Consider the following 18,720-nt stretch of genomic DNA (forward strand, 5'->3'; position numbering starts at 1 on the left):
CCAAGATCTGATTTTGGGTCATTGATTTGCCCCTCCTGTGTTAAAGCCACATCACCACTGTATCTATTCCTAGTTTACCTAACCTTTGCTAATCTCTCATTAGAACAGAACATTCGTTCTGTGGCATGCACGTGTGTGTACTAGTGTGTTTACTCAGAGTGCTTCCAGCACAGATATAAATTCTTTGAGGATTCTTGGCTCACTTAATACATATTTCATCCTTTAAAAATCACATGGATTTTAAGAACATGAAGTATAGTTACAAGGACGACAATGCTCCCTTTGTATTATGCTCCCCACTCTTTATTATTTATAGATGCTTCAGGAAGAGGTATAATGTCTATGCGGGAAGCAGAAAAAGACAGCATGCTATTTCAAGTTGCAGAGCTTGAGACCTCTTAAGGGACTCTTTTCTTCTTTATTTCTTGATTCAGATTGAACACTCATGAAAAGAAGAAGCATATAATGTTATAGATAGAAAAGACTTTGGAAATACATTAGTTTTGCTCCCCCTCTTTTTCTTTTTAACAAAAGAAGAAATAAATTACCAGATAAAGAAAATAATTTACCCTTGGTCACACAGTAAGGTAGCACCAGAGCTGGGATTAGAACTCTGGTATCCTGATTACTGTGCATTGAACCAAACAAAGGCTCTGTGCCAGAGGAACCAGATATGACTGCCAGGATTGGTCACAGTCTGTGTAAAAAGGTGATCCGGCAGCTATTTTCTTGGTCTGATCAAGTGCCTTGTGGTTGGCTCATGTCATATTATCTTTGAAACTATCTAAAGCCTGAGGCCTCGTATCAAAGGTACGAGAGCCACTGGCAAGATTGGAGAACCTCAGTCAGGCATCAACTAAGTTATCCTTCAATGACTCAAATATAAAACACCTTCAAGAAGGCTTCTCCAATCACGCCACCCCAAAGTGATTATACCTTCCTCTCTGACTCCATAGGACTCTTGTTCGTACATCATGATGATACTTTTCCAAGCCTTCTGTATAACCAAGGCGGTCAAGTCTACTTTTGTCCTCCTGATTGAATGTGGAATCTCTGGAGTCAGGGCCTACTATAGTCTCTGCAGATTCTCCTCCTATTTCCTCAGCCCTGGTTTTTGTACTTATTTAGGTGTTCGGTAAATGGTCATTGACTTAATAGATGAATTTTGGTTCCCATGAGAACTCTCTGGCAGTAGAATTTCTGAAAGAGGAAAGGAATTTTCATGGGTTATCTGGCAAAAAGCAGTCACATCAAGCACCAGAACATTTCAACTAGGCAAACATTTGTCAAGCACCTCCTCTGTGTTGAGAGAGCCGCGTGGGTGTGTTGAATTTGTCACTAAAGCAGGTAGGCTTACCCTCAAGAAGTTTAGACAGAGAGACAGATCTGATAGCAAAGAATAATAATATATGGACAAATAAAATAAAAGCTAATCCGAGGTAGAAGTAATATGCTTAGAGAGCAAGTATTTCTATCTGGGGGAGCATTTATGGAGAGTTGCAAGGGTGTTTGGGCCTCAAAATATAGGATGAATTTCAATGGCACATCAGGTGGAACTTATAACCTTTTCCATGAAATAAGAAAGAATGTCTTACGGCAGTCCAGAGCAAATGTTTGCAGATGGTTGAATACCGAACATATCCATGGTGAGCAGTCCAACTTGGCTGGAGCTTAGGGTGGTTGAAGAGTTTAGTGATAGATGAGCCTGAAAAGATAGTTTGGAATCAGATTATGGAGAGACTTAAATGCCAGGTTCAGAAAAATAGGACATGTCATCCTCCTGAACCTGCTTCGAGGTGAATAATTTAAACTGTGTCCACTTTCTGCCACTGTGGTGGAGGTGTTAGCAGTGTCCTGGGAGCATCCTGCCCCCAAACCATGTGAGGCACATACGGCAAGCAAGAGCAGGTGGTTTTTTGGGTACTGCTTTTGTCTATATTTCACCCAGGTATAGGCAGTGCTGATGTCTTACTCTTGTCTCTGCTAGAGGTGTCCGAGTTTCAGATAAATGAATCATGGAAGAATCTTTGAGCCCCCAACCCCCTCCACGTAGTCCTGTAGAATATCTTGGAAATGACTTTGTGGTGGACAGAAGCCTCGGAGACCTCGCTTGCTACAAAAACAGGCACGCTTTATGTAGAAGAGCAATGTCACCAGCTGAGAAAGAGATGGGGGAGGTTGCCTCTAAAGAGGGATAGTATCTCCTGGAATGAAAATCGTATCAATTATAGCTTTGGTTTCTAGAGAAACAGACACTTTATTTTATTTTTCTGGTATCTCACTTATATTTCATGATGTTTTATACCAGAGGTAGAACTCCTCTCTGTTGATTGTCTAAAGGTGAGGTGATGAAAATCACCATAGCAGATGAAAGAGACCTTTGCAGTCATTTAGTTCATTCTATATAAAGGTTAAAGCAAGTCTTTTGCTTAATAAATATTCTCTCTTCCTTTTGATTCAGTCAAAGTAAATGTTTTAGTGTCTTTTGTGTCCTCTTCCTGTCTAGATGGTTCTTGGCACATATTCAGGAATGATGCTTGAATGAGTGAGTGGGAACCACTCTGATAAGAATATATTTGCCTTTATTTTGGTTTTGCTACCTATGAGAAAGCCTATGATGTGCTATTTCTGTTCAAATATGCATATATATATATATATGCATACACACACACACACATATAATTCCAGGGACAAGATAGAATCAGACCTGATATTTCTGGGATTGCTGATCTTGGAAAATCGATTGAAAGAAGAGACAAAACTTGTCCTGGAAGAGCTCATCTCAGCCCGGATAAGGACGGTAATGATCACAGGTATAAAACAAAGTAGAAAACAGTAAGGATTTGATATGGAAATAGAGATTTACTCATTTAGCAAATATTGTTGACTATCTACTATGGGCCAGACACCATTCTAGGTGCTGGGGATAAGCAACAAAAAGGCAAAATTACCATTCTCGCTGAGCTTCCATTCAGGAGGGATGAGATAGAAAATTAATCATCAACCAATCAGATAATCAAATAAGTAGGTAGTTACGATAAGCGTTACGATGTACATAAAACAAAACAGATGATGAGATGTCCTCTCTCAGAGAGGACATTTGAGATATTACCTAAATGAGAAGATGATATGACCCATGCAAATATTATGATTTTTATTATTAAATGTTAGAAGAAGAATGCCTAGTCAGCATGGTCTGTAAACTACGCTGAAGGCCCATCAATAATAAGATCTGCGATTCTGGAGATAAAATAATGCTGTCATTTCTACTCTTACTCTCAAACTCTAATTAATGCAATAATGGAACAGTGAGAAAGGCTCACCCAAAAGAAATGTGTGAAATTTCTTAATGAATGCTTGTGAATAGAGAATAAATGATTTTTTAATGCATTCATAGTTTCTGAGAGAATGTCTTCCCTTTCTCTACTCTTATAGTCAAATGCTTTCAACTCTATTGTGTTACCAAGTAACAATATTTCCTCACCAAAGCCTGTATTCCCACTCCATGTCCCTTGAACCCAGTTCTACTGCTGAGAACTCTAGAATACTTTTAATTTTCTTTCTGAACTTTTCTATTTCCTTATTCTTGCCTCCACAATTCAAGAGACTTTTGAATCACTTTTACTCTCGCCCTTCCTAGACTCTCAACCCAACTTCTAGATGTTGCTCAGTTAATTGACTACTTATTAAAATTTCCCCTACATTGTGACCCTCTGTTTCGAATATCTTTATCAAGCACTTGTATTACACATTCGCATAATCTATCCTTCACCATTTAGATTTATGTAGAAATAAGAGTTGATCACACTTGACCCTCCATCTTTAATTCTTCATTCCTCATATTGAAATTTCTGTTCTTTTGCTTTCCTTGCTTGGTTATAATTTCTTGTCATGAATTGTCCTTGAAAGGGATAGAAAGGTGATATGCTCTATGACTTCTCACATAGACTGGACTATCCTTGTTTGCTCTGACAAGTGAATAAGTATATGATTTGGGGTTAAAGTCTTCTTACTTAATAATCTGTACATGTTTTTCCTTTGTCTTCTGATTTTTGGTCTATATTACACGTTCGATGTCAGCCCACTGTAGATAACTTGCTTTTTCCTGCATATAATTATTTTTCTTTAACTTTGGATTTTAAAAACATTACCAGAATAGGCCTATGTATTTATCTTTTTTCATCATTTTGGTCTGAACGTAGTAAGACCTTCTAATCTGTCTTCCTCCTCTCAGAAAATTTTCTTCTATTGTTCACTTAATTATTGCCTTTGTTCTCTGTCTTTCCTTTTTCTCTCTTGTAATTTCTATTATTCATATGACAGGCTGTCTCGATCCATCCTTGCAGTTTCTTATCTTTTTTCTTGTGACCATCATATTTTTATAACTTTACTTTGTGCTTTAAGATTTTTTTTGCACCCAGTTTTTTCAAACCACAAACTCAAGTTTCAAAAATGATAATTCTTTTCTTCAAATCACCTATTAAATTATTGAGTTCTTAAAACATGTTTTGGGTTGGGAGTGACTCTAGAAAACCTTCCTCCCTCCTCGCTCCCCACTCCCCCTTTTAATGCAAGTTTTATCTGTCTCCAGCAGCTACTCTACTTTACCAGTTATGTGTTCTGGTTTTCCTGCCTGATCTTTTCCTATCTAGCTACTGGGGTTTCTTAAATAGGTTGTTCTATTTCTCTGTCAGATAACTGAGGTTTAGGCCTTGGCTGCATATACTAAATAGTATAACTCTCATGGGTGATACATGCAAAATGGGCCTATGTTGTAAAGCAAACTGACTGCTGGTGTCCTGCTGAGGCAGGTAGAGGAAGTCTCTTAGCTCTCAGGACTCCTTGTACTCTTCCAATCTCAGGGTAGAGCAGCTCCTTCCCACCAGTTAACTCTTTTGATAATCCTCATGAATATTTCAGTAGAAACCTAGGGGAAGCCATGTTAGGGATAGCTAGATAGATGTTATACTATTTATATTTTAGGAGCTGTTCTAAGAATTACAATATTCATACCTACAAATTTAAGAAGGCTTAAAACCATAAACATCTCTTACCTTCTGTTTTTACGTTATAGTTATCATGTATATGACAATGAAAACCCCACTAAACAATGTTAAAGTTTTCACTTTCAACAATCAAGAGTTAAAGAATATAAGTAAAAAAAAAAAACAAATGGACTTTTATATTTACCCAGATCTTTATTATTTCTGTTGCTATGTTTTCATTCCTCATGTTCTAAATTTCCCCCTGATGTCATTTCCTTTTAGCCTAAACAACTTCTTTTAGCATTTCTTTTTGAGAATGTCTGCTGGCAAAAAAAAATTATCTTTGTTTCCCTTTATCTAAGAATGCCTTTATTTCTACCTTAGTCCTGAAAGATTTTTTCATTAGCTATAGGATTCTGAGTTGACAAAATTTTTCTTTTTGCACTTTAAAGATGTTATTCCATTATTATTTTTCTTCTACAGTTTTTGATGAAAAATTTGTGATAATTTTCATTATTATTCTCTTATATGTAATGTATTGTTTTCTCTAGCTGCTTCTAAGATATTTTCTTCGTTTTTGGTTTTTAGCAGCAATTTGATTATGTGTCTGGATGTGGTTCTCACTAAGTTGTTAGGGATTTGCTGAGTTTCTTGAATCTGTAAATTCCACTTTTTATCATATTTAAGAAGTTTTCTGCTATTTTTTCTTTAAGAAAATATTTTCCTGTTCAAGTCTCTTTCTCTTCTTTTTCTTGGACTCTAATGACATAAATATAAATCTTTTTCATATTTTTGAATAACTGTTATTTCATTTTTAAAAATTTCTCTCTGTTCTTCAGATTATAAAATTTCTATTGATCTATCTAAAAATTCATTGGCTCTTTCTCCTGCCATCTTCATTCTGCTATTGAGTACATTGAGTAAATCTTTTTTATTTCAGTTTTGATATTGTTCAGTTCTAAAGTAGCCATTTGGTTCTTTCGTATAGAGTATATTTTTTTCCTGTTGAGAACTTCTATTTTGTCATTTATTTCAAGAGTATTAACCTTTATCACATGGAGGATGTTTATAATAGCTTCTTTAAAACCATAGTGTGATAATTCCAAAATCTGGGTCATTCTGAGACAGGCAATTGTTGATTTTTTTTTTTTTTTGCAAATTGGCTAGACTCTCCAGGTTTTTTTATATGTTCAGTATCCTAAGTATTTTGAATATGATGTTATGAGACTTTGGATCCTGTTAATGTTAGAATGTTGAGATTTTGTTTTAGCAAACAAAACTCTGGGCCATAGAGATGATTTCTTAAAGATTTTTCTATCCTTCTTCGAATTTGTTTTACACATACCCAGCTCTGGCTTGGGCCCAAGACTTACATAGTTTATATATTAAATTAGGACACAGGACTTACACAGTTTATATATTAAATTAGTCTCTTTTCTTTTCAGGATTTCCCCAATAACTCTTTGGCCTTCAGGCACACCTTTTCCTTGTTCCTCTGGACAGAATGAGTAGATTTCTCAAAGTTTTAGCAACCACTATAACTCTGAGACTGAGGCTCACCCTCAGGTCAAACATGTGAGAGGAAAGAGAAAAGAAGCTGAGAATCTCTCCTTGCAGATTGTTTCTCCAGATTTGACTCTCTTCCACATTCTGCCTGCTTATGTTTACTTTTTAAAATTCTTGGGTAGTTGTTTTTAGTATCTCATCCAAAGATTTCCATTGTAGTCAGTGGGAGAGAGAGATTGTAGTAAGCTTATTTCATCTTAGTTGAAAGTGGAACCACCAGATACTATATTAAACCAGTAGGTTCTTGCTAAACATTTACCAAGCTGTTAACAAATGACAGAAATAGATTTAAATTTTGCCTTTTCATTTTTCCTTTCCAGTCTTTGATAAAAGTAACCAGATGAAAAACAGCAAGAACCAGAAAAGGGATTATAGAACCATGGAGTCAGGGCTGAGAGAGACCTTAGATATTATTCTCTTCACCCCTAAATAAAGTCTTAATTCATTACCCTAGTTTTCTAGGTCCTATATGAATTGGTCTATCTCTTGAACCTCATCTTAGGATACTCTTCCTTTCTTCTAGGTGACAATCTTCAGACTGCAATAACAGTGGCCAGAAAGTCTGGAATGGTTTCGGAAGGCCAAAAAATCATTCTCATTGAAACGAATGAACCCACTGGATCCTCATCGGCATCTATATCTTGGAAATTAGTAGAAGAGAAGAAACACATTGCATATGGAAATCAGGTATACCTAAAAACAGACCTTCTACTATATTATCTTACTTGTCTCACAGTGTTGACGACTTAACAGCTTTGACTAGCAGAGGTATACAGGTGACCTAGGGTCAACATATTTCTCCAAATGTTTTACACATATGCAGCGGGAAGCACTCAATTATATCAGTTTCCCAGATTTTTCTAACTGAGCTTTAAGGTACAGTGCTTTTCTGGTTCCTGGAAATAATTCATTCTTTTAAACTTAAAAAAGTTGTGGGCTCTGTATGAGAAAGAATATAATAAGAAGGGCTGTGAATCTAATTTCCCATTTTTCCCTTGCTTGCCAGCTACGCTTTGGGTTCAAAAGGGGTTTAGTCCCTAGGAAAGATATTGCTTTGAGAATTGGAAATCAGACTATATATTCAGGATAGAAGGAAAAAAAAATTATTCATTTATCTCCAGTCATGTCAATATCCTATCTCTATTGCATCCTTGTGGAACAATATTAATTTTATAAGGAAAAAAAATTGTAAGTTCTCACCTCAAGGTGTGATTTGTTAAATTGCAATGCTTTTGTATTTTACACTTAAAATGTGTGAAATGTGCTCTTCTTTGGGACTCACTGAGATCAAATCAGGATGAGAAGAGAACATGAGTAAATGTTATTCTCCTCTTCACTAGAGGCTGTGATGTACAAAGATTGATCTAGCAAAAAGAAAGTGCTTCTCTGAAGAATCAGGGCTGGATTGTGACTTTTAAATAGAGGCTCCAGATTGATGTCATTGTCTTCTCTCAGATACGTTTGTGGTCCTAATCACTCTATCAAGTCTAAAATAACTGTGTCTTGATTTGCAGGACAATTACATTAACATTAGGGAAGAAGTCTCTAACAGCAAAGAAGAAAGTTACCATTTTGCCCTAAGTGGTAAATCCTTTCAGGTTATAAGTCAACATTTCAGCAGCCTACTGCCAAAAGTAAGTTCTAATAGGGTACCAGTCTTTCAGTAAAGATGCTCACAATGTCATTTATAGAACATGATCCTCAGTAAGTAAAATTTTTCAATAGCTAAGATATACCTATTGAATATATCATAAGAGAAACAGATATTTGTGCAGAGTTTACTTTGTCTCATGTCCTACTAGATTTAAAATAAGTAAACTCATTAGCCAATTTTCCATCATCTAGAAGATTAAAGTATTAGTGACTTCTCAAGTCATAAGGATTACATTTGGGTAGCTATCACAATACTTCTTTGATTAGGAGACTCACAGTATAGTGGAAATCCAGCAATTATACATGAAGGCAGGCCAAGAATAAAGGAATTCCATTAAGTTTTTGATAGAGGACTTTTATATAGAAGAAGGTCAAACTTAAAACTTTGCTGATGAAGAACAAACCCGTACTTAGGGGCAGATAAGTTATATATACAGTGTGTGAACAAACTAGAGAAAAATTGTGTCCAGTGTAACCCAGAGATAAATTATTTATATTCAAGTGCTCATCATCTTAGGTACTGTTTAAGAACAAAAGAATAGAGACTTTGAGGCTGAGTGAACACTAAGTGGAATTTACTGCCAAGAAGAACAGGGAACACACAAATCTAACACAAAAGAGTTTAGATTCTGTATAATGGAGCTCAAGTTTTTATACCACCAACCATCAATATCCCCTAGTCCAAATTAGACTTGGGATATTAGCTGTGTTTCACAATTGGTCAAGCCCAGATGGTATGGTTGAGTCAAAGACCACAAATAGTCACTATTTCACCATTAGGCTATTTTTCTCCTAGTTTCTAAGAAACAGTTGCCTCCTTTTTTTCCCTTGAGATCTTGATCTTTTGTTGTCTTGCAATTTCTGATACTCTATTGGTTTAAGATTCCATTAAGCTCAGAATTTTTTAGATTTACATTTTTCATGGCAGCTGAGCTAAATTTTTATAAGTCATTTTCATCAAATATTTTTATTAAGTAGTCATCTTTACTGATTTTGGTCTCCCTGGTCACTTATCTGATAACCAATGTCTCAACGGTTGGTCTTAAAATACAAAGAAAAACTTAGAAAACAATTTTTTTTCTCATTTATAGGTATCATTAACCAGCCAATGTTCTGAATGTTATCAATTATTTCATGTATGACCAGCTAACATAATAAAAAATTCTCTTTGGGGTTCCTTTCAGATATTGATGAATGGGACCATCTTTGCAAGAATGTCTCCTGGGCAGAAATCCAGTCTGGTAGAAGAATTTCAGAAACTGGAGTAGGTTCTTTCCCAATTCAGGTGGTGGGAAGTGCATGGAAGCATGGCAGTCAGGAGGAGTATAAGAAGTTCAGGAAATCACTGTGTTTGGCTAGGGTAGTGATTCTTAAACTGGCTGCACATGACAGTCACCTCAGGAGCTTTGAAAATTAGCAATACCAGGACACTGCCATCCAGTGCATCTGATTCAATTGCTACATGGGGCTTGGGCATCAGCATTTTTTCAAAGCTTCTCACATAAGTCAGTTTTGCATACAGAGCTGAGAAACAGTGAACTAGAATATAAAGGGAATGAAAGAGTATGGTGAGAAATAAGCCTGGAAGGGTAATTTGAGCCCAGCTCCTGAAGAACAATGAATATTTGGACTCATTTTTGCAAATTATTGTCACAATTATAATATAAGGAGATTCATGTGACAAGACATTCACATAACCTTCAAAATATTAAGACCTTCTTATGTCAATGGATCCTCTCCATCCTAAATCAGAAAAATAGGTTTCTTCTAACACAAAGGGTCTCCACTGATAGAATGGGTGGTCCAAATGAAGTGCCCATCATTTGGAACCCTTTATTTTTTGTTAATAGAACCTGTGGAATCCTGGAAGCTTCCTCTACTTCCGGTACTAGATCACACAGATATGAATCCTACTCATTGCTACTCCATCCTCCTACTCACTTGATTCAGTTACTAGGCTAGCTTTTCAATTAAAAAAACCCTGTCTTCTCAACATAGTCGAAAACCTAGACAATAAACTAGTTGCCTTCATGTAGCAGTATGTAAAAGACGCATAGAAAATTCTGTGAATGCTGTCAGAGTGCTCTTACCTTAAAAAACAAAACAAAACAGCTATTTATAATCTTGGTCAATAATTTAATTTAAGAGAACAGTATTCACCCAGCCTCAAAAAGCAATCCTGAAGTAGAGATGTATTTTCTTTCTTGTATCTGGACCTGGCACTGCATTTTTAGTTGAGTGACTGCTAACATGGCAGATTTCCTCTCATATTACTATTAACAACACAAATAATTCTTGTTTATCATTTTAAAATTTATAAGTCACTTTCCCATATAACACCTCACTGACTACTCATAGAACTTGGTAGGGGATAAAAGCGATAGTTAAAATAGTAAACCGATCAAGTCAAAGATATAGATCTTCGGTTTTAATCCTGTTCCCTCTCTACTATGGCATGCTTTCTCATCATAAAATTGTGAACATCCCATTTACAGCTACCAAAGCTGCTTTGTAAACAGCGAGGTGCAGGGTCTCCCCGAAACACTTGGAGCTAGGAATGATATCCTGGATTTCTTATTCCATTATAGGAAATGCTGAGTCAAACTTTACTTTTTAGTCAAACCAGACTGTTAGGGAAACTCCCTAAATTTGAAGCTCATTTTATCTTTTTAATTAGAGAAATTTTCAGGTAAGATTACTTTGATTTCCTCTATAATTGACTTGGTTCCCCTTTAGTTACTTTGTAGGTATGTGCGGTGATGGAGCCAATGACTGTGGGGTAAGTAGTTGTCAGTGTGTGGGACCAAAATCTCACACCCAATTGTACTTGCCTGGAGCCCTGTAGAGATAGTATCTCCTGGAATATACACCATCTGCATTCCTCTTGATGGAGAAACTAATGCTGAGGGTTTGGGAGGGTTTTGACCAAAGCTACACAATGACTCAGTGGTCACTATAGCCCAAATGGGGTAGAATTTGGTTCTGAAGTCCCCACTTCTTGGCTAGGTATCCCAGTACTTTCTCTTTCTTATGAGGCAGGCAGAGTAAAATCTGGTCATCTCCCAGCTAGTGGCTGGGCCTGTAAGCCACCTTGTGATCCCTTCACTGGCCTTTCTTATGAGGCCTCAGAAGAGATGTATGTAAGTGTGCATAGACAGTAAGTTGACTCTTTGTTTTTAGGCTTTGAAAATGGCTCACGTGGGCATCTCTTTATCAGAGCAGGAGGCATCTGTGGCCTCACCTTTCACTTCCAAAACTCCAAATATTGAGTGTGTACCTCACCTTATCAAGTAAGTAGGCACTTTCCAGCATTGTTTTAATCTCTCCTGACTTTTAGGTGCAGATCTCATTGTTCTGCCAGGCAAAGACCAGGAAAACTTTGTGTCCTTGTGTGGGAAGGGTGCTTTTTGGGAGAACACAGACATTCTACTCCCAAGTGGACTTACCAGGAGTTAAAAATAACCCTGGGAGAGCAGTAACATTTCTAATGAAAATCACAGAATAGATTATTTTTAGAAAATTAGAATTTGGAACTTGTCACTGCTTTGAAAGTGTTAATCACACTATTTATTATTATTATTATTATTATTTTAAATGTATCTCTTTAGACACTTTATAATGGAGGATTAAGAGAAACTTTCTTTTTTCAATTTGTCTTCCTCTCCTCTTGCCTATTTATGCTTCCTTGCAAAATCCTACCCATCCCTAGTTTTCAAAATATTTATTTATCTCTGCTGCTCCAACTATAATTTCCCATGGTGCTTTATTACCCCAGTCCCATTCCCGAATGTTTACTTCTGCTGCCTTTTATTTAAATGATAGAGATAGTTAGCATCGTGGCTGCTTTCGGTTATTATAACTAGTATGTAGTTACCGTTTATAAAGCGCTTTAATGCTTAGTATTTTATATTTCAAAAAGCCTGGAGATGTAGGAATGTTCACTATTTCTTTTATAAATAAAGAAATTGAGGCTCAGAGAACTTAAACCGATATGCCCAAGCTCACACAACCATATAGGATTGGAGATTTTATTAGAATTAATCTTGTATAAATGTGTTTTATCTACAAGTATCATACTCTTTCTACCACATTAAAATAATGATTTTGCTAGCTCTTCCCAATGTTTTTTTTTTTTTTAATTTATTCATTGATTCTACAAATATTTATAATGTAGGCATGTAGTGCCAGAAGCAGTGGGAGGCACTGGGGACCCAGAGCAAGTAAATCAGACATCCCCTGATTTTGTTAAGTTTTTCTCCAGTTAAGAAGTCAGGCAATAAATTAAGGGTAATGTGAAAAGTAATAAGGTGGCTGGGGAGGGGGAAATGGCTGGCTCAAATGGGATGGTATGGGGAAGCCTTTCTATGGAGGTGAAGGATGAAGAGACTCTACCTTCTAGGCAGAGTGAATGGCAGCAGCAAAGCCAAGTACAGGAAAATGCCTGCTGTGAGGATCAGACTTTGGCATCCTGGGAAACCATTAGGACCAGAAGTAAATTTAAACTCTATTTTTTCCAAAAAGAAAGGGAGAAAAGTGGCATTTCACCAGTAATTTATTTCATCCTTTAAATATATACTATGCACTCAAAGTCAAAAAATAGTAACATAAATAAACATGCTCATTGTTTCCAGTTTATATAAATTTGACATATGACCAATTTGAGTGTGCATATAATTTTAGTCTACTTTTAGAAAAAGTTGGGATGGCCAAATGAAAATTTGAATAAAATGTTTGCCTGATTCCTCAAGCCTCTGCATCAAAATTGTCCCCAAACCTGCAATCTTATTTATTAAATTCCTCAGTTCACAGATAAAAAAAAAAACTGTGACCAAGAGAAGGAAAATGACTTTCCAAATCACATTAGTGAGTAGATATGAGATCTGGTGCCAGGTCCCCTGACTCTGAGCTGAAATAATGCCTGTAGAAAGTCCAAGACTAACTCTAAATCTGACTCCATGACTGGATCAAAGCCTTTGGACTTTGGACTGGAATTGGCCTTTCTTGAAAAATATAGTCATTTAGCATGCTGACAGTCAGCTCCCACTGGCTCAAGGCTGTCCAGTCCATCAGGCAAACAATCGAATAATCAGGCTTTTGATCTTTTCTCCTGAGTTCAACTGAATAGCACAGAATAACTGACCTCATTTCTTTCCATTACTTTCATTTCATTACTTTTCCCTTTCTTTTCTCACACAGGGAAGGACGTGCAGCACTAGTCACCTCATTCTGCATGTTCAAGTACATGGCTTTGTACAGCATGATTCAGTATGTTGGTGTTCTGCTGCTCTACTGGGTATGACTTGGGACCTAGCCTCTTGGTTAGTGAGAACTGAAACAAGGGATGGTGCTCGCTCAACTTGAAATGCCTCTTAAAGTGCAAATAGGATATTTGAGCACCAATAGCGCCTCTAAAATTTTCTTTAAAGTTTTAGAAAATAAGTCAGACATAGACAAATGTACACAGGAAAAGTTGTTTATGTCAATTCTCTGACTCTGACAGAGAAACTGTCTAGTGGTAGATGAGAATCAGAATGGAACAAATGAATTTCTCTCTCATTGTTGCTTTCACCTCCTTGGACCAGGTCCCTTTCTTCCCAATTCCAGGGTGGCTCTTCCCTAGCTTACATTCATTAAAGATGAGTTTCTCATTGGGGTGCTGGTAAATGTTTCATAATTGGCTCTCCGTGGAAAAACAAGCCCTGATTATTAATGTTTGCCAATTTCAGTGGTGTAAAAACACTAAGCTGGTTTCAAGTTATCTACCTGATGTCACTGAACATGTGTAGTGGGGAGAGATATACTGTAGCCTATCATTCTGTAGTATTTGCACCATATAGACACAAAATAGGCAAATAACCTCAGAAGCATGGATTATAGTAAAATGTAGGAAAATGATTAGGAAGTGCTAAGGTTTGAGTATTTAAGTTTTTATATTGGCTCTGTTTAACAATCAATTTACAAAATTCCTAAAAATCTAACAGTGGACTTTCATGAGCTAGTACAAGCCAGCATATCACTGATTCCTAAATATAGATAGAGATTTAAAAGTTGGCATGTTATACCACAAATATACATAGGTCTTGTGATGGCTTTTCCTATTTGAAACATAAAAAGAGAAAATACATGACTACTGCATGTGGACTCAACATGTGGGGGATTTTTCTGTTAGCTAACACTGAGAAAGGAAATTCCATTTGTGCTGGAGATATCTAGATTCATCTCTATGTCTTGCTCCCTTGCTCCTGGGCTGAAAGTTTAGTTCTGTTATTTTCAGATAATCTATGTCCTTTCCCACTCACCAGTGAATGAACCGGAGAAGAAGAGGCTATTGATAAAAATTTGGCCCTATTTTAGAGTCACAATAACTCTTGCTCAAAAGTACAGTTAAACATGTGTCATCATTATCTCCTTTCTCCAAGGAGTTGGGGACAAGAAAATAAGTTACTTAAAACCAATAAGACCTAAACATTTTTTCCTCAAGAATATCAAGGTGCTGTATTAGGACTTTCTAACAATACTCAAGAATGCAAACGGTTAGTTCAATTATTGTCATTTTTCATCAGTAAAATATAGAGAAGATCACCACACATTTGTCATTTGTTACTATTAGGAATGCACTGTTTTACTGTGCCAGAACAAATCTCAACTTTTCTGCTAACAAGTAGAAAAGAGAGCAGAGATGAATCTAGTAGTGTGAGATGTTTCCCTCAGTGATAGTGATTCACAAAGGACCCAGCCCAGAAAGCACATGTTGGTGACCGTCCTGGTTAAACAGGATTTCACAGCCTTGACTTTGTCACTCCAACCAACACCAACAGGACCCCGACCACACCATCTCTTTGGTAATTTACTTGACATTTCTACGTTATGGAGAGAAAATGAATGCATTTGACGTCAAATTTCATCCAGAAGGTCATAAGTTTTTTGAGCCACTTTTCTTTTTATTTTCAGGAGACCAACAGCCTATCAAATTATCAGTTTCTGTTCCAGGATCTGGCCATTACAACTCTCATTGGTATAACAAGTAAGCCATTTTTAAAACTTTCTTCCCAGAAGTTCACCCCTCAGATTGCCTCTTTCTGTCCCAGAGGGATTGGTCTACCATAAAAGGAAGGACAGCAGCTGCAGCAGAAGCATCATGTGACTTATTCCCAGTGATGTATACAGAAAGGGAAAAAGAAATAGATCCTCATTTTTGAGTGTTGAAAGAAATCGTTAGCAAAGGAAAAGCTGGCTAGTTGTTTTGCTGTCTTCCATAAAATATAGTGCTTCCATAAAGGGTCACTAAACATTTCAAATGAAAAAAGCACCTTGAAAATAGGGAACGCTGACTTCAGTGTGCTTTTAGGTATAGTTGTGGTTGAAATGTGCCCAATTTATAGAAGCTAAATGGCTTTTATGTTTCTGATTTCCAAATCCTAGCCTCTCAGGATTTAGAGCAAAGATTAAAGGTCATTTTACAATTATACTACTCACCCTCTGCTGCCCCCTAATATATGAACTGACTCCCTAGTTGCTTTGCTATGGGATTTTTTTCCCTCTCCACCTCACCCATTAATCATTATCTTTACTATATTCTATGCTTTCCTCTCCATTACATATAAATGCTAACAGCTCCACTTGTACTTTTAATCTTGTCTCCTCTTACCTTCTCAAGGACTTCGTTGCTATAAAAATCCCTTCTTCCATCATTGTGAACTTTTCTCTGGTCTACTGAATCATGCCCACCAGCATATAAATATATTTTCATATTTTCTTTCTTTAAAAGCTTTTCCTTTACCAAAATCCACCACTAGCTGCCATCCTTCCTATTCTCAAATATCCCAAACGGTTGTGTATAACTACTTTCTCCACTGTCCATCTCTAATTCTATTGTTTCATTCCAATCAGCCAGATCCTAACATTCAAGGGCTTGAATTCAGATATTGGGCCTGAACTGGGGGTTAGGGGTAGGCAGTGGTATGTTTAACAACTCATTTTCCAAAAAAAAAAAAATATGTTTGCACATATATGCACATAAGTTTATTATTAACTATTGAAAAGAAAAATGTGTAGTGAGCAATTTTCAAATAATAATAAAATATACAGTACCCTTCCTTGCCAATTCCATTTAGCTAATTTTGATTCTCACAGAATACTTTCACTGAGTTTTGTATCCATAGTCAATTTATGGTTGCTATTGATGACTGAATTAGTTTCAGTGTGAACTTTTGTTGACATTTTTCTTTACCTGAATGAGCAAAACAACAAAGATCTATGTTGAAACTTCACCATTCATTAGTGATGTGAGCAACTTTTTTGCTGAATTGGATGATAGTTTTCAAATGCTGGAAAAATATTTTCTTGGTAAAAAAAAATTGTTCATGATGTAATGGCTACAGACATGACACACTTTTGAGTTTAATTTCCATTATAAACTTCAAATACAGAAATAATACTAAAATATATTAAAATAATTAAGAAATTTTAAGTATTCATTACCTTTGTTTTTACCATATTTAATTGTAAGTTTATATAATTTACTTTTAACAATGGCTGTGTTTAATAATTGGCTTGCAAATTTAGCAGCGTTTGGCTCTGGAGAGCCAGTGTGAGACAGCTCTAGCCACCACTGAAGGAAGATACACGTTTCTGACACATGAAAAAGTACCAGTCTTAGACTGCCCCTTCTATATGCCTCATGGTCTTGCTTTCACACTATTTCTTCTTATATCTTCTCTTCATAATCTTAACAGCCATTATGTCAACTTATCATTTTTAAAACTTGTTCAAAAGCTCTGTTTTTGAAGAATGAGCTCAAGGCAAGCAAATACTATCTATGCTCCAGCTGCCACCACCCCGATGCTGCTCCTGTCAAGTCCATGAGTGACTTCCATTGATAGCAACGGCCACTTCTCTTTCCTCATTGTCCTTGAATCTCTCAACAGCATTATCTCTCCTCAAAAGGTTTCTTCTCTTGTGTTTTGTGATACCACACACCCCCATATTATCTATCACTTTCATGAATACAAGTTCTCCATCTCTTTTGCTGGCCTCTGCTCCTTTACCTTAAGTGATTTTAATCAATCGTATAACTTTAATGTCATCTACATGCTGATGAATCCCAAATTTGTATCTCTTACCTTGATGTCTATCCTGAGCTCTGGAAATACAGCTACTCTGCATCTGATATTGGATGTTTAACAGGATGCAGACTTTACATGCCCAAAAGAAACTCTTTATTATACCAGATCTGATATTCAACAAAGTCATTAAATATTTACTTAGTGTCTAGTTTGTACTACTTGCTGTATAGGAGTGAAAGAAAAACAGCAAAATGAAGTTAATATTGTCAAGAGAGCAATGTAAATGGAGCTCGGAGGCCTCTGGGAAGCTAAGCTAACTCACCCCTCTCCTGGTGAGAAGTGTGCTAAACCATAGATGGCTATATCCTGAACTGGCTTCGCATCACTGAACTCCCTATTAAGAAATAAAATCTTTGCTAGCAACAGGCATAAGCAATTAATCAAGTATGGCACAGTGTAAGTCAGCTTGCCAGCACCAATCATAGCTCCTTCAAAATAACTTGTGTAACCCCTCTGAGAGCTCTTCTTTTTCTGTCTTTATAAACTCTGTCTCTTTCTTTTCCCCTTGGAACACAGTTAGATTTCTATCCAAACCTATATGTCCTAAAATGTAATTCCTAAGGCCCCAAATAAAGGTATTATTTGCTTTGCAGTTCTTGGTCAAAATTAATTGATTGGCACTTGGAATATGTCAGTAAAAAAAAACAAAATGAAAACAAAATTTCTTAAAATAACATCACTGTCTACCTAGTTGTTCAAAGACCTGAAGACATCCTTAATTTCTCTCTTTTCTTTACCCTTCACATCCAGTACATATGAAATTCCTATTGGCTCTACTTCCAAAACATATCCTGCATCTCTTCTCTCCATCTCTACTATAGCCACTGTCACAAAGCAATGTCACTTCTTCTTTGGATTACTGCAATAACCTTACAACTGATCTTGCTTCTACTTTTACTTTTCAACCAGTGATAAGAATGCTATTTTTAAAATTTAAATTTTATTGTTATAGTCTGGCTTAAAATGTTCCAGTGGCTTCCCATTACCACTAAATCCAAAACTCTACATGATTTGTTTCTGCCTAATTTTCCAGCTTCACCTCTAACCACATTGCTACTCATTTACTCTTCCAGGCACCCCAGTTTTTCTGTCTCTTGAGCATTGCCAAGCTTGTGGTCTCCTCAGCACCTTTAATTTTGCTATTTCCTTTGGCTAAAATACTCTCCTTTTAAATCTTCGTATGACTTTACTTTTTCTTATTATTCAGATCTAAGCTCACCACCTCAGAAAGGTCACTTTAAATAATGACTAAGCCAATTATTCTCTGTCACAAAATTCTGCTTTATTTTTTTCACAGTACTTTTCACAATCTGGAATTATGATATTTATCTATGTTTTCATTTGCTTTTGCCTGCATCCTCTCGCTCAGGTTGTGTTCTCCATGAGAGCGG

General features: G+C 36.4%; 1 protein-coding gene across 1 annotated transcript in view; it reads left to right on the plus strand.

The window, feature by feature from the left end:
• Positions 1 to 18,720, plus strand: part of ATP13A4 (ATPase 13A4) — a 126,065-nt gene that overhangs the window by 88,227 nt on the left and 19,118 nt on the right. The window contains exons 18-25 of the mRNA XM_011381415.1: positions 2,689 to 2,813; positions 7,075 to 7,238; positions 8,066 to 8,185; positions 9,389 to 9,468; positions 10,941 to 10,983; positions 11,385 to 11,494; positions 13,401 to 13,497; positions 15,156 to 15,228. Of these exons, the coding sequence (XP_011379717.1) occupies positions 2,689 to 2,813; positions 7,075 to 7,238; positions 8,066 to 8,185; positions 9,389 to 9,468; positions 10,941 to 10,983; positions 11,385 to 11,494; positions 13,401 to 13,497; positions 15,156 to 15,228 (812 nt within the window). The remainder of the gene's footprint in view (positions 1 to 2,688; positions 2,814 to 7,074; positions 7,239 to 8,065; positions 8,186 to 9,388; positions 9,469 to 10,940; positions 10,984 to 11,384; positions 11,495 to 13,400; positions 13,498 to 15,155; positions 15,229 to 18,720) is intronic.

Source organism: Pteropus vampyrus, unplaced genomic scaffold (genome assembly GCF_000151845.1).
Source record: "Pteropus vampyrus isolate Shadow unplaced genomic scaffold, Pvam_2.0 Scaffold14, whole genome shotgun sequence".
Lineage (NCBI taxonomy): Eukaryota > Metazoa > Chordata > Mammalia > Chiroptera > Pteropodidae > Pteropus > Pteropus vampyrus.